The sequence below is a fragment of the Canis lupus genome, chromosome 15 (assembly GCF_048164855.1).
Source record: "Canis lupus baileyi chromosome 15, mCanLup2.hap1, whole genome shotgun sequence".
Classification (NCBI taxonomy): domain Eukaryota; kingdom Metazoa; phylum Chordata; class Mammalia; order Carnivora; family Canidae; genus Canis; species Canis lupus.
Window position 1 is genome coordinate 14,843,658 of NC_132852.1, and position 16,374 is coordinate 14,860,031.

The following is a 16,374-nucleotide window of genomic DNA, read 5'->3' on the forward strand; positions in this document are numbered from 1 at the left end:
AATTCTCCTGGGAAGCCATCTGGCCCTGGACTCTTGTGTCTTGGGAGGTTTTTGATGACTGCTTCAATTTCCTCCCTGGTTATTGGCCTGTTCAGGTTTTCTATTTCTTCCTGTTCCAGTTTTGGTAGTTTGTGGCTTTCCAGGAATGCGTCCATTTCTTCTAGATTGCCTAATTTATTGGCGTATAGCTGTTCATAATAGGTTTTTAAAATCGTTTGTATTTCCTTGGTGTTGGTAGTGATCTCTCCTTTCTCATTCATGATTTTATTAATTTGAGTCTTCTCTCTCTTCTTTTTAATAAGGCTGGCTAATGGTTTATCTATCTTATTAATTCTTTCAAAGAACCAACTCCTGGTTCTGTTGATCTGTTCCACAGTTCTTCTGGTCTCGATTTCGTTGAGTTCTGCTCGAATCTTTATTAGCTCCCTTCTTCTCTTGGGTGTAGGATCTATTTGCTGTTTTTTCTCTAGCTCCTTTATGTGTAAGGTTAGCTTTTGTATTTGAGTTCTTTCCAGTTTTTGAATGGATGCTTGTATTGCGATGTATTTCCCCCTTAGGACTGCTTTTGCTGCATCCCAAAGATTTTGAACGGTTGTATCTTCATTCTCATTAGTTTCCATGAATCTTTTTAATTCTTCCTTAATTTCCTGGTTGACCCTTTTATCTTTTAGCAGGATGGTCCTTAACCTCCATGTGTTTGAGGTCCTTCCAAACTTCTTGTTGTGATTTAGTTCTAATTTCAAGGCATTATGGTCCGAGAATATGCAGGGGACAATCCCAATCTTTTGGTATCGGTTCAGACCCGATTTGTGACCCAATATGTGGTCTATTCTGGAGAAAGTTCCATGTGCGCTTGAGAAGAATGTGTATTCAGTTGAGTTTGGATGTAAAGTTCTGTAGATATCTGTGAAATCCATCTGGTCCAGTGTATCATTTAAAGCTCTCGTTTCTTTGGAGATGTTTTGCTTAGAAGACCTATCGAGTATAGAAAGAGCTAGATTGAAGTCACCAAGTATAAGTGTATTATTATCTAAGTATTTCTTCACTTTGGTTAATAATTGATTTATATATTTGGCAGCTCCCACATTTGGAGCATATATATTGAGGATTGTTAAGTCCTCTTGTTGAATAGATCCTTTAAGTATGATATAGTGTCCCTCTTCATCTCTCACTACAGTCTTTGGGGTAAATTTTAGTTTATCTGATATAAGGATGGCTACCCCTGCTTTCTTTTGAGGACCATTCGAATGGTAAATGGTTCTCCAACCTTTTATTTTCAGGCTGTAGGTGTCCTTCTGTCTAAAATGAGTCTCTTGTAGACAGCAAATAGATGGGTCCTGCTTTTTTATCCAGTCTGAAACCCTGCGCCTTTTGATGGGGTCATTAAGCCCGTTCACATTCAGAGTTACTATTGAGAGATATGAGTTTAGTGTCATCATGATATCTATTCAGTCTTTGTTTTTGTGGACTGTTCCACTGAACTTCTTCTTAAAGGGGAATTTTAAGAGGCCCCCTTAAAATTTCTTGCAGAGCTGGTTTGGAGGTCACATATTCTTTTAGTTGCTGCCTGTCTTGGAAGCTCTTTATCTCTCCTTCCATTTTGAATGAGAGCCTTGCTGGATAAAGTATTCTTGGTTGCATGTTCTTTTCATTTAGGACCCTGAATATATCCTGCCAGCCCTTTCTGGCCTGCCAGGTCTCTGTGGAGAGGTCTGCTGTTACCCTAATACTCCTCCCCATAAAAGTCAGGGATTTCTTGTCTCTTGCTGCTTTAAGGATCTTCTCTTTATCTTTGGAATTTGCAAGCTTCACAATTAAATGTCGAGGTGTTGAACGGTTTTTATTGATTTTAGGGGGGGATCTCTCTATTTCCTGGATCTGAATGCCTGTTTCCCTTCCCAGATTAGGAAAGTTTTCAGCTAGAATTTGTTCAAATACATATTCTGGCCCTCTGTCCCTTTCGGCGCCCTCGGGAACCCCAATTAAACGTAGGTTTTTCTTCCTCAGGCTGTCGTTTATTTCCCTTAATCTATCTTCATGGTCTTTTAATTGTTTGTCTCTTTTTTCCTCAGTTTCCCTCTTTGCTGTCAACTTGTCTTCTAGGTCACTCACTCGTTCTTCCACCTCGTTAACCCTCGTCGTTAGGACTTCTAGTTTGGATTGCATCTCATTCAATTGGTTTTTAATTTCTGCCTGATTAGCTCTAAATTCTGCAGTCATGAAGTCTCTTGAGTCCTTTATACTTTTTTCTAGAGCCACCAGTAGCTGTATAATAGTGCTTCTGAATTGGCTTTCTGACATTGAATTGTAATCCAGATTTTGTAACTCTGTGGGAGAGAGGACTGTTTCTGATTCTTTCTTTTGAGGTGAGGTTTTCCTTCTAGTCATTTTGCTCAGTGCAGAGTGGCCAAAAGCAAGTTGTATTGGGAAAAAGAGAAAAAGAGAGGAGAGAAAGAAGGAAAGAAAAGAGAAAGAGAAAAAAAAAGGGAAGAAAAAGAAAAAAAAAAACGAAAAAAAAAAAAAAAAGAAGAAAAAGAGAAAGAAAAAGAAAGGAGAAAAAAAGGGGGTGGGGGAAGGAAACAAATCAAAAAGCAAAACAAAACAAAAACAAAAACAAACAAACAAAAAAAGAACCACCGGGGAGTATCTTCTGATTCTGTGTTCTTTAAGTCCCTTGGCTTCTCCTGGAAGTTGTCAGTCTAGCTGGTGTTCTGGGGGAGGGGCCTGTTGTGATTTTCAGGTGTTAGCAGTTGGGGGAGCTGCTGTGCCCCTGCCTGGTGCAGGGCTCGGTGGGGGTTGTTTACCCCGTGAGGCCGCAGGAGGAACAGCCCCAGTGGCGGGGCAGCTCTGGAAACCTGGATTCAGCTCCGGCAGGAACTCCGTCTGCAGGGCCTGGAGGCTCCGGGGTGGGGCCGCTGATGTGCTCAGCTGGGGCAGGAGCGTCCTTGCTGTCCTGGGCCCTCCCGGCCTCTGCCTGTCCCGGGGGAGGCGGGATCCTGGGCTGTGTCCCGGCGCCCTGTGCTCCGGAGCCTGCGCTGGTGGATTCGCGCTCCCGGGCCGCGCAGCCCCCTCCGCGGAGCCGCCGCCCGAGCCCCCCGAGCTGCTCCTGGAACCGCGCAGCCCCCTCCGCACGGAGCCTCTTCCTCTGCCCGAGCCCCTCCGAGCTGCTCCCGGGGCCGCGCAGCCCCCTCCGCGGAGCCGCCGCCCGAGCCCCTTCAGCTGCTCCGGGTCCCGCCGGGTCCCGCCGTGCGCGCTGCAGCCCTTAGGGAGCTCGGCGCACTCTCCTGGGCGCGCAGGTGTCTGTTACTGTCCCAGGGAACCCGAGGGCATCCCCGCCCTCCTGGGTCCTGCTCCAACTCCCCGCGAGCCCCTTTCCGCCCGGGAAGGTCGGTGCAGCTCCTGCTCCTCCGGGACGGGGCTCTCCTGTCCTGGGGACACTCGCCCCGGCCTCAGCCCGGCTCCTCGCGGGGCCCCTCCCCCTCGGAGGCCTTTGTTCCTTTATTTCTTTTTCCCCGTCTTCCTACCTTGATAGAAGCGCGAACTCTCCTCACTGTTGCATTCCAGCTGGTCTCTCTTTAAATCTCAGGCCGAATTCATAGATTTTCAGGATAATTTGAAGGTTTTCTAGGTAGTTTGGTGGAGACAGGTGATTTGGAGACCCTGCTCTTCCGCCATCTTGCTCCTCCCCTCTTTAGGCGAGTTTCTAATAGAGGTGCAGGAGGCCCGTGTACAGGTAGAAAACATACACATTTGGATATTAGAAATTTTAAGTATATTTTTATTTGTAATTTTCCATCCTTTTTCTTTGGGTGTTTTTTTTTTTCCTTATTTAACTTTACCATAGAGAAAACTTGAAATCTTAGCTATCAAGAAATGGTCCAATAGCCCAGAGCCATTCCAGATGTTCTTACATTGCCAGAGCTAAAGATATCTCTATTTAGATCTTAACTTTTAATACATTTATTATATAGTTACATCACTTCACTCTTAAATTCAGGGGGTTATTGAGCATACTTTCTAACCATATAGTGATCAGTCTGTGCCCAACAGGAATGAGCCAGAGCAGGTGGGATTCGGTAGATTTATAACTAACAACACAACCAAATGCAAAGGGAGTTGATTGAGTGAAGGTGAGCTGTCTTGGTAGGAGGCCCTGGTGCTGGGCCACGGGCTCAGTCTGTGTCATGGACGAGAATCTAGGTGGCATATCAAATGAGAAGAAATAATACTTTGGGAAGGAAAATCAAGACCAAACCATTTCTGATGAAATGTATAGGGCATAATTGATGAGGATTTTTCAAGTGCATGAGTGAGGCCTGATTTACTAGCACTTTCATGCAAAGAAGTTCTCTGGGGGTTGACAGTGTGACTCAGCCTTCTGTAGTCTTATGCGGTGAGAATACGGAGTCCAGAACAAGGGAGGTGATTGTGCCTGCCAAGGGGAGAATGCAGCTGGAGTGTACTCAGCTCTTCAGACAGCATTTTAAGAGGGAAGTTGATGTGCCAAAGCAGAAGGAAAGGTGGGAAGCCATGAGGGCAGGGGATTTGGAAAATGAGAGATGGTTGGAGGAGTTGAAGAAGTTTTTATTTAATAATGTTTAGACCAAGTGTATCAGCCAGTCACTAAATGAGCATGGAGCGTGCATGCTTACGAAGTGCCCCAAACGGTAGGCGACTGGGAGAGAGAGGATTTGGAATGTAGGGACAGGAGTTTTATTTGTAGAGACTGCTCGAGTTGTCAGGCAAAAGAGGCTTATCCATTTTTTACTGTCCGAGGGCAGGATGGGAATCACCGTGTGGGGTGTAGGACTCAGCTCGGGGAGGGAGGGCCTTCACTTGGGGGCATGCACAGGTGTGGTCTTCCTGGCTTCTGGGGGAAGAGATCCTGGACGACAGGCTAGATCACAGAGGTTAAGAGAGGGTGTGGCCGTGGTGGGACGTCAGCCTGGGTCGGGATACTTCTACCCCAGTGATTTGGGATAGTCCTACTGAGAGACCCATTCCATCTCTGTACCTCCGGCTCTGGTTGTGCCCTATACTTCGGATCCGCATCAGGTTAGCTGCTATATTCATGGTGTTGTGGGGGATCTGCTGCCCAAACATCCTCTGCCACCCTAATCTGTTGGGTTTCTGTGCATGATAATTTACTGGCATCCTTTTGGTTCCTGGGTGCAGACAGTGGGAGGCGCCTGCCTTGGTATTATTTCTTGTGGGGGCAGTTTGGGCAGCATCATTACGAACACAATGGAATTCACTTCTTCCTTAATCATTCTTTTCCCCTGACTCCATTCGTCTTCCTGGTGTTAACGTGATTGCTGGTTCTCCTCTGGTCCTCTCCCCTCTGCCAAAACCTCCCGCCCCCCACTTTTCTTCTCGAGATGTTTATATGCGGTTACTTGTACTCTAAATAGAGATGAATCATTTTCTCTATGGTTCAGTGTGTATGTGTGTCTATAAATACAACACGTACACGTGTGTGTGCGCGCGCGTGTGTGTGTGTGCACGAGTTAGTCGGTGCGGGGCTAACGGGGAGTGTAGCACCAGCGGTGCAGGGAAACAGACCTTGGCACACAAATAAGCAATCGATTTCTTGCCTTACCGATCTCTGATGCAGAATTTATTTATTTTATTATTTTTTTTATTTTTGGGGAAAAAAGCAGAGGATGCAGCGAGCTTAAAAAAAAAAAAAAAAAAAAAAAACCCGTGTGAATCATACCAGTCCGTGCAATTTCAGTTGTGTGGCGAGCTCAGGAGAGGCTCACGCTGCGAACGAGCCCCTGACACAGTGACCTCATTCCCCACACCGCCTCTCCTCTCCGCGGCTGCGGGGCCGCCCCTGCTGCAGGCCGCCGGCCGCCCGGGAACGAGGACACCCGGGCTTGCAAGGGCTTGCGCGGCGACTGGAATGTATGACAAATAGCTCGCTGCAGCTAAACTTTGATCCAGTGTACAGTAGAAACCGCCTGTTACACACAGAGGGAGATGCGTCCTTCATCACAATGAAAAGCCAGCCTTAAAAAAAAAAAAAAAGAGAGAGAGAGAGAGAGAATGTGTCAGGTTTATAATTACAGACTGGTGAGTATATGACGCTAGATCAATTTTAATGTGCGTGCGTGCATGTGTGTGTGTGTGTGTGTTCAAGCATCCAGAGGTATGTGCCCTTTTTGCTGTTTTAATGATGAAAAAAATCTGAGTTGAGGCTAATGCGTGGGAGGGGACCTGGGCCCCCTGGAGAGGAGGATGTGCCCCCTCACAGCCCAGCCCCCGGCCTGGGGGGCTCTAGGGGAACCTGGGGGGCCTGGGGTGCATTCCCAGCCCGGAGTCTCCGCACCGCACAGACAAAGGGGCCTGCACAGAAACCAGAGGCTGTAGCTTTTCTTGGAGCGATGACTCATTTCAGTTCACAAAGGATTCTGGGCAGGGTAGTGAGAAGTCAGGTTGGCTGATCCGTCCCTATGACTTCACTTTGCAGAGAACAAGGCAGAAGAGGAGTGACACTGCAGATTCCCGAGGCACTGCAGTGGGATGTTGGCTCAGTGCAAGTGGCTCTGATATATGGGATAGGCATGGGACGGATTCCAGCTGTTCTATGCAAATAGGATGAAAGAATGGTAAAGAGGATTTTTTTTTTCTCCTAAAATCGTTACCAGCAAAGTACATTCACAGAGCCTTTTTTTGAGGTGCTTTTTTGCCAGCTTTTGAACCGAACTCGAACCAGTTTCTCGAGCCCTGAATTGTAAGAAGAGCTGAGAGTTCTGGAACTCATTTTTTAAAAGTAGATCTACGAAGGTAAAGTACCAGATTCCTGTTGCCTTCCACATGCCCTCAGTAGCCCATCTGAAATGCTCATTTCGGATATTATTACTCGAAGGTTTACTCTTTCTTCTTATTCCAGATTCTAGGACGTCCGTTTCTGTTACTGGCTCCTTCTTGTGCCTGGATGCAATCCCCTAGCATGCACCAGGCTTTAGCGTCAAAGCTACCTGGGGGATGGAGCCAGTCCAGAAAGGGTCAGGTAGGTTTCCCCTGCTTTTCTTTCAAGAGTTGTTGTGTGCGAAGCAATATGGTAAAATGTCTACACCCGCTTTGATAAGGGTGCGCTGTCCTCTGAAAGGTGGTCTTGCTGTTAGAGCCCCTGTGCAGCCTCAGTGGTAGGCAGCAGAAGTGCCCCACGTCGGCTGCCCACCAGATGCATGATTCATCCTAAGTCACGTCAGAACTGAAAAGTCAGGCAGCTGTAGGATTTGCAAATACGGAATAATTAGACTGCTCCAGATTTCCATCAGCTGTAGTAGCTCTTCCGCTCTTCGGATGGAGGCGTTCGGTCAATACAACTTGAAATATTTTCTTCTCAATTAATATAGTCCCTGAAATTTGGCGTGTTATTTGGCCTGTTAACCTACGTGCAGCACACTTAAAATCCAGGCGCGCCTGATTTATACGCTCAGGGACTGTTTCCAACACTAACATCAGATTGAGATGGCTATTAACCACTAAGGAAGCAAGCATATTTCTTCCGAGTCTGCTTTAGGATTCAAATTATTACATAGCTGTTTTCTTACAATATCCACGGCCTTTTCACAGGAGAACTTCCTCTTTGTTAATAGCAAGATGGCAAAATGTGGTCCTCCAAAGTCTGTTACATGCTGTGTTCCCAGAGTGAAACTTGGCAAGTCCGAAAGCATGGTTTTACCATCTTATCAAATGTACAGGTTTAGCACTCTCTGTCATTAAAGATACTTCTGAGAGCACTAAATCCCTTATGTCACTTGTAATAATAATTAGAACATTTAAAATGCAAACTGTGTATTGGGTCGGCTCCTTGAACATCTATTTTCTCTTTGCTCTCATATCCATCCCCATCGCTCACCCTTTCTCAGAGGGGAAGACAGGATGCTTCCTCTCTTCACTGTCAGAGATGTCTCTTTGTGCATAGCACCCTGCATCTTCAAAGCAAAGTGGAGGGTGTTGAGTCAGTTTTAAAGGTTGCTTGGTGACGTCATAGTATATTGAGAATACACAGTAATTACATAAGGCCCCACGCCCATCAATTCGATTCATCCTTAAAGACCCTATTCAAAGTCTCCCTCTCCTGTAGAGCTTTCCCTGATTACTCAACAGGAGGTCATTTCTTTTTTTTTTTTTAAGTTTTTTTTTTTTAATTTTTATTTATTTATGATAGTCACAGAGAGAGAGAGAGAGGCAGAGACACAGGCAGAGGGAGAAGCAGGCTCCATGCACCGGGAGCCCGATGTGGGATTCGATCCCGGGTCTCCAGGATCGCGCCCTGGGCCAAAGGCAGGAGCCAAACCGCTGCGCCACCCAGGGATCCCCAGGAGGTCATTTCTTAATGCTGGTGGAGAATTACTATTTCTCTCTATGGAGAGATGGGTGTAATTAAATATTAATAAATTCCTACTGTAGGAGTTAATTTGCTAGTCATTCATGTATTCTCTTGTATCTCTTGTAAGGATGTTGTAAATAGTAATTTGAATATGTCATAATCACTTATATTTTCACACATTTATATCATGTTTCCCCATCTAAATCATAAGCTCATTGAAGGCAAGGATCAAGATTTATGTGGTTTTTTTTTCCACAATTCACATCTCCTAATAGTTCCCTACACTTGGAAACCACTCAGTAAGTAGTTGATTAAGAAGAGAGGCCATTTAAAAAGCATTCCCTTGTCATAGAGGGGGGAGAGCGATCTGTTTTGTTCATTTTAAGAGTCTTCACAGGGTAGATTAATGTAGGGTAGACGTTGAGAGTTCAGACTCTAGAAATGATGATTGAGATATTACCTTGAGATACGATTACAGATGGTACCGTATGCTGCTTGTAAAAGGTTGTTACTGTTCAGAACAAATGTGAGGATGAGGCCCTTCCACGTGGACGTTGATTATGGTTTACTTGATTAAGAAGAATATTATTAGACAAGACATCTGTAGGTAAGAGGTATTCTAACTTCTGAATATTTATGTGAAAGTGATTCTCTCGAATCCCATAGGACATTATCCTTACAAGAGGTAATGGCTATGGTTCCTTCAAAATTATGTAGCTCCTAGTGTCACTGGTCTTTAGTACCAAGAGTGTCCACTCAAGTGCCAAGTTTCCATTCTCGGGGAAGAGATTGGCCCGGCCAAAATTTTGAAATAGGCCAACTTTCTTTGGTGTTCCTATGACCTCTCTATCCACACAATTTCCCAATTTTTGGTGCCCTCCTCTCTCCAAAGTCCCTGTGTTATGTATGCTTCCTGTTTGCTTTCAGACCATTCTCCCCTAGGCCAGTATTACATGCCAAATGCTATATGTTTACATATATATGTATCTTAACTTTTCTGCTTCCCAAACTGTTCCATTCGCTCAGTGCTCATGCTCACATTTAAGAATGAAGAGGTAAGCCATGTGATTTAACTAATTCATACTAGAGTAACAAAGACTATTGCCCTTTTAGCCTTCTTGCAGATGTCTCAGTTTTGTTTAAAAAAAAAAAAAAGGTTTATTTTTAGGTCCCAGTGATTTTCCTATTGGTAGAAATTCAAACACCATGAAAAAGTAAATTGAACACATTTAAATAGGCTCAGGGAAGGTAATTGTAATACTATTTGTTGGATATTTTTTTATTCCAGGGACAGCATAAGTATTCAACATCCCTATCTCCTTTAATCTCTTCAACTCTGTGGGTGGACATCATTTTGTGCCCTTTACTGAAGAAGAAATCGCGACCCCCCCCCCAAATTAAATAATTTGCTTCAAATCATACAACTAATGAGGAGCAGACCTGGGCTCTGAACCTACAGTGTTGGCTGCAGAGTCCATGGCCTAAGCCCCTGTCTGGTGATGCCAGACTTTGGAGAGAAAAGATCCTTGTTGGCACAGTGAATCGGGAGTGTTCTCTGCGTGTGTCCTCTCGCCTCTGCACTGCTTCATCCCCGTAGACTCTTAAGTGTTATTTCATAATAGCCTCCATGGCCGTTGGAAGGGGTAGTAGAGTGTTCAGTTGTTGGAGAGTTGGTAGCAGTCATTCGGTATAATTTTGCTGTAATTTGGGAACTGTCAGCATTTACATATATTCGAACTGTATTTAATTAGGCCTTCTTGTTCTGGTATAATTGCATTGTAGAGAAATCAGTCACAGTCTGGTTGTGATACCTGAACGGGTGAAGCAGGGAGTACAGAGGCTAAGGAACAGCTGTGGTGATTCTAACTCATAAACAGTGGAAGCGAATGACCCTGGAGATGTTAGACTGACGTATTAAGTTGTCATTGAGAAATATCATCGGTGGAAATTGGAGCATCTAATATGGCTCTGGTGTTAGGCTGGGTTCATACAGTATAGAGATGGAAGAGAAGTATGTGTTAGCTTAAAAGAGGCATGTCGATTCTGACTTGCGTGATGTACTTCTAGCAAAGAGGTGGCAGACACAGGACTCGGCCGGCCAGGTGCCTCACAGGCCGAGTGACATCTGAGAAGTCTTATTAATTGTTGTCAACTAAGGCTGATGTGTCATCATGGTTGTATCCCTGGTGGTAAATGGCTGTACCTTAGCCCTGAATGCGGGTCTAGACAGCAAAGGGGGCAGCTGGTGATGGAAACATCTGGCAGTGAGCAGGGTCTTACTTTGCCTTGTCTGTATGTGCTGGGTATTCAACAAAACATTTGAGTGCCTGCTTGTGAATAGCACACTGCTAGGTTTTATTTTATAGTGCCTAACACACACCGCACTTGGGTGATAACGTGGAGCCTGACCCAAGGTGTAAGTTACTGAAGCATATAATTGGCCTGATGGCTCATATTCCCATCCTAACTTTTCAGCTACAAATCTGTTGTAGGAGCAGAATGGTCCAGCAGCATTAGCTGGTTATGATTAGGTGTCGGTGGTCATCCCTGGTGATGGTGACAGCAGCCCCCTACTTGGGGGGTTCTCAGCCATCACTGTCCATTGGTTGCCCTCCTCTACCACATTCTCTACCCTCTCTGGCTTGTCCATCTCTGCTTATCCTATGACAATTTTTTTTAAATCAGTAGTCAAATCTCAGTAACAGGAGCGATGAAAGCTTGTGGACTGAGGGAGGCAATGGGTTTCTTTTATAAACCAGTGAACTGATTGATTTGTCATTATACCTGGTGGCTGCATGTCTATGCATTAGACTGCAAACCAGAAAGATTCAGGGGATGTGGTGGCCTTAACCCATTTGTGGGTGTGCTCGCGGGCACGTATGCACGCTGTGTGCCACCGTGATTGCTGTTGTTTACTCTCATGTGAAGTTTCTTAGTAAAGACCTAGGCAGCAGACACCATTAACTTTGGTATTACTAACGGGAGCCCCTCATTTACATTTCTCTTGAATTCGGACAGTTTATTCAAACAATAGTTTAGGAATTGGACCTTTTTTATGAGACCTATCACGTATCGAAATAAAGCACCACGCCAACTTAGAAAAGCTGTTGTAGAATTTCTAAATGTTCTAACATCCCTCTTTAAAAAAAAAAAAAAAAGCGTCATCTTTACTGCCATCAACTATCGCCATAAAAGCTCGGCCTTAAACTTCTGAAATCAGTGGCATGTAAATCAGACATATAGAAAACTGGTAAAGGGGCCCTTTTGCAATGCTGTTACCTTTTAGATTTCAAACAGAAACATTTGAAAGCCAAGCATAGTAATGTGGTTTTAAGGGAAAGCTGTGTAAAGTGTGGCAGCGTGTGAGTTCATGGGAGCAGTTCGCTCTGCCCTTCTGCCAGGGGGTTGCTGTCTCGCTGGAGAGGGTATGGGAGGGGAATATGTGTTCTTCTAGAACAGCTCCTTAAAAAATATTGTGTAAACCATCTGTTAAAAGAACCAAACACCACATATACATAAAATTAGGGTTAATAAATTGAACTACATTGTAAAACACAGGGTCTGTTGGATGCTCTGCATCAGAGACACTGTTCACTTAACCTCAGAGAGCTTACAATTTCCCCAGGCTCCAGGGTGTTTCAGATAAAACTTGGCATGTCCGGAGTTCTGTGAACGGTTTATTGAAAGGAATACAGTCGGATTGCCACTGTGCCCACTGTACATTTTATAGGCATGTTTGACCATTTTTATGAGTCACAGTATCTACTGCATGTGGTAATTTTATTGGCATGTATAATTTTAACTTTAGTGTTAATTTTGGCAACAGAGAGAACAAAAACAGGCACACTGTAGTCCTAAGGAGCAAAGCTGAGCAAGACTTTGAATTAGAAAGAGTTCAACGGAAAAAAAAAAAAAAAAAGAAAAAAAAAAAAGAAAGAGTTCAACGATGAGGCCTTTATTACAAGGGAAGAGATTAATGGCCACTATGTTTTGCTCTTCTTTTTTGAAAAGTAAGGCCTACTTTTTTCAGACTGGATTGAGTATTAAAATAGTTTCTCCAGCAAGATGGAAATAGAGCCACACGTGAGTACCCTATTATGCTTTTATGCCAGAATTCTGCTGCATTGATCTAGAACCATAGAATCAATGAGAGCCTGAAGAAATCTTTGACATCATTTCCAAACCCTCATTTTACAGATGAGGGAACAGATGCAGAGTGGTAATTGTATTTTGTTACGAGAGACCGGGCACTTATCAAAATATCTCCGGAACACCTTTATATGTCGGGAATTTCCCAATTATAAATTAGTACAGCCTTTAGAACTGTGTTGGCAAGTAGGTTGCTCTGAACTTCATGAACTTCACTAGGGTCAAAGGTAAGTAACTCTTTAATCCGGAGTATAGCCCACATTGACATTCACAGCAAGAACTAGTATTTCAAAATAAACAGGAAAACAGGATAATTTAACACTAATGCTGGTGCTTGAAAAAAAAAGGGGGGGTTATTTAAAGAAAGCTCACATAGAAGATAGGCTTTGGGGTACTTTCAAGGCCGTAGTTTATTACGATGTAGTTCTCCTAGGAAAATTTTGGCTGTCCTTTTCTTATGGAGTTGTATGAAGATGGGTACTTTAAGATGGAAGGAAATAGATTTATGTTTGCTTTCCTAGCTAGGTATCTTTTGGAAAGCTGCAAATATCATCTGGGAAGAGATGGGTGTAAATTGTTGCAAAAGTCATCTCATCTTAGGAGCTGTGTTGCCCTCATGCATATGCAGAGGTTGGAGAGTACAGAGAACTTAATGACTGAAAAAAAAATGGCATTTATAAAGAACAGAGCTATATTACGGTACTTTTTTGTTTTGTTTTTTTGGCACACAAATAGAACCAAGATAGGACCCATTTTGCAACGTGAGTGCCTAAAGGTATTGAATATTTAACAGGCTCTCAAATGTATTTCTTGAAAGGATGAATTATGTCAGGGGGAATTTTTTTTTTTTTTTGAAATAATTCCAAGTAAAGGAACTGGCCAAATGTTGGAAGGAAAAAGAGAGAGAGGGGTTTTGATAGTAAAAATGGATGTTCGTGACGAAGATATTTCTGAGATGGAAGTAAGTAGCAGTAGACACAATACAGGACAGAGGAAGTCGGCATGTGCATCATTTCTGCCTGTTGCCCCAGACCCTCCTTGTCAACTGCCTGCATGATTGTCACGGTTACCCCTGTTTCCCACATTTGCACAAGAGTGGCTTTCTTAACACCAACATGTCACATCGTTCCACTGTACAAACACATGCAAAGGTTCCCCTTCAACATCAAGAATTGGATCTAAGCCTCCGGTCCACATCTGTGTCCCTCGCCATGCCATCCCACCCCCAGTGTGCTCCAGCTCTGCCCAGGTGTGCCCAGCCCCCCCAGTGCCCCCTGCTTCCTGCTCGCATGCCCTCTCTCCTGCCTCCGCTGGGCTCCCCACGCTCCTCTCTGCAAGGCACTGGGTGCTTCCCTCTGCCCTCCTGCTTCTCAGCTGACCAGTACCTCAAATAAAAGTAACGTCCAAATGTTGACGGAGGCATTTGAAGTTTAATGTTAAATGCACTTAAAATCCAAAAGGCTTGCTCACAACTGGCATCTTTTCTTTTGCCTTCTCAGATTTTATATTTACTTACCAGAAATTTATGGAATGCTTACTCTGTCCAAGGCACTGTGCTTGGTTTTGTCTGAATTATTTTGGATTTGACAAATGTTCCCTACGGACCTGTACTTAAATGGATATTTGTAAGAAAACAAAGCTGCCATAAAACCTATTTACCCCTTCTTTTTAGAACCACAGGACAGAGTTGGGGTGGTCCAGAAAAAAATGGCTAGCCTGCAAAGTAGCTATGAGTTGTCTTTATGAATGCATTCAGAACTAATCCTGACAATAGAGAACTCCATCCCATAAGTTACAGACAAACAACAATTCATAGTTTATACACAATATGGTAGTTTCTGTAGGTTACGGTGACCAATAATATTTTAGCAGTATTTCCATTCCCTTGTTTTCTTCTTTGACTCTAAATGTGGTCGAGTTGTTGGAAAAATTCTCTGGCATTTTTAATAATATTCCATTTCTTTATTTTGAGAGAGATTGACAGAGAGAGGGTGTGCAATCGGGGGCGGGGGGAGGGGGGAGGGGCTGAAGGAGAGACAGAGAATCTCAAGCGAGATGGAGCCTGACACAGGGCTAAAGCTCACAACCCTGAGAGCATGACCTGAGCTGAAATCAAGAGTCAGACGCTTAACCAACTCAGCCACCCAGGCGCCCTGAATTTTCTAGTATTTTAAGTGACTAGCTGGCTCATTAAGCAGGTGCTATATAAAAGATCCATAGAAAATCACGGTAAATTTGAATAATGTATTGTATTAAAAGATATTTATGATTCCTTTAATATAGATCTTAAATGCACATCCTGAACCTCATTTAATATATAATTATTTTTCTATGGTAACTGCTGTGTTTTGGTTCACTGTTGATGAAACTAATAGAGGGAGTCTTAGAAATTGCCTGGTTGAGTATATTTGGTCTCTTGTTATTTTATTTGTTTTACAATTATTTAGCAAATATGTACAAAAAGTCACAATCCTGGGCAGCCCAGGTGGCTCAGCAGTTTGGCGCCGCCTTCAGCCCAGGTTGTGATCCTGGAGCCCTGGGATCGAGTCCCACATCGGGCTTCCTGCATGGAGCCCGTTTCTCCCTCTGCCTATGTCTCTGCCTCTCTCTCTCTCTCTCTCTCTCTCTCTCTCTCTCAGTGTCTCTCATGAATAAATAAATAAAATCTTAAAAAAAAAAAAAGTCACAATCCTTAAAAATATCCTGAGAAGTTCCAAAGATATTTTGGATTTTCTTTTCTTTTTTCTTTTCTTTTCTTTTCTTTTCTTTTCTTTTCTTTTCTTTTCTTTTCTTTTCTATTCTTTTCTTTTCTTCTTTTCTTTTCTTTCTTCATTTCTTTCTTTTTTCTTTCTCTCTCCCTCTTTCTGATTCATTTATTCATTCATTCATTCAACATACATTTACTGGGTGTCTCGCATAACATTATTCTAGGCACTGGGAATGTAGTCAGAGGGTAGCATTCATGTGTTCTTCTTTTGCAGAACTTATGGTCAAGTGGGTGAGACAGACAGGAAACCAGTAAACACAGACACGCATGCATACATTCAGAGTGTGAAGACAGTAACTTGGCTTAGATTCTCGTACCAATTCAGGTGTGTGTGTGTGTGTGTGTGTGGTTTTTCCACAGCACCAAGCAGTTCTCAAGCACAAGCCTACAATTTGGCTGATTTCTGATACCCTCTACCCAGAGATAACATCAGATCCCACAGGTTTTATCTGAATTATTTTGGATTTGACCAATGTTCCCTGAGGACAGTACTTAAATGGAAGTTTATAAGAAAATAAAGCTTATATAAAACTATTTACCCTCCCTTTTTTTTTTTTTAAGAACAATACGAATTACGGCAGCTCAGAATAACACCAAGTAGCTATGAGTTGGCTCCCTCCTATAAGACTGCCCCTCTTCCAAGCCAATGGAAAGCCCAAGCTGTCACGTGTGCTTCTGACTGGTTATAAATTGGAGGTTTCCATGGCTTCCTCCTTGGACTTGATTAACTTGCTAGAGCAGCTCATAGAACTCAGATAAACGTTTTACTTATTAGAGTGCCAGGTTATTCTACAAGGATTCAACTCAGGAACAGCCACATGGAAGAGTTGCATAGGGCTGAGTACAGGGAAGAGGCTCAGCTTCCCTACTCTCTGAGCACACCACTCTCCCCAAATCCCCGTGTGTTCACCAGCCTGGAAGCTCTCTGAACCCCATCCTTTGGGTTTTTATGGAGGCTTCATTACATAAATGCAACTAATTAAATCATTGGCCACTGGCGCCTGATTCAACCTGCCACCTCTCTCCCCTCCCTGGAGGTTGGGGAGGAGGATGGCAAGTCCCAACCCAGTACTCACAGAGTTAGTCCTCCAGGCCACCAGCACCCCCATCCTTA

At 43.7% G+C, this 16,374-nt stretch overlaps 1 protein-coding gene across 10 annotated transcripts in view; it reads left to right on the plus strand.

Annotated features, from left to right (window-relative positions):
• Positions 1–16,374, plus strand: part of STOX2 (storkhead box 2) — a 264,144-nt gene that overhangs the window by 222,665 nt on the left and 25,105 nt on the right. Inside the window, exons 1-3 of one of the 10 annotated variants that reach the window (XM_072775921.1) lie at positions 5,832–6,075; positions 6,473–6,789; positions 6,896–7,015. The exons of 7 other annotated variants lie outside the window; for them this stretch is intronic. In XM_072775921.1, the coding sequence (XP_072632022.1) occupies positions 6,991–7,015 (25 nt within the window). In that variant the 5' untranslated portion in view covers positions 5,832–6,075; positions 6,473–6,789; positions 6,896–6,990. Of the gene's footprint in view, positions 1–5,831; positions 6,076–6,472; positions 6,790–6,895; positions 7,016–15,479; positions 15,586–16,374 lie in introns of those variants that run through there. 2 more of the 10 variants (XM_072775928.1, XM_072775926.1) reach the window with 2 other exon arrangements.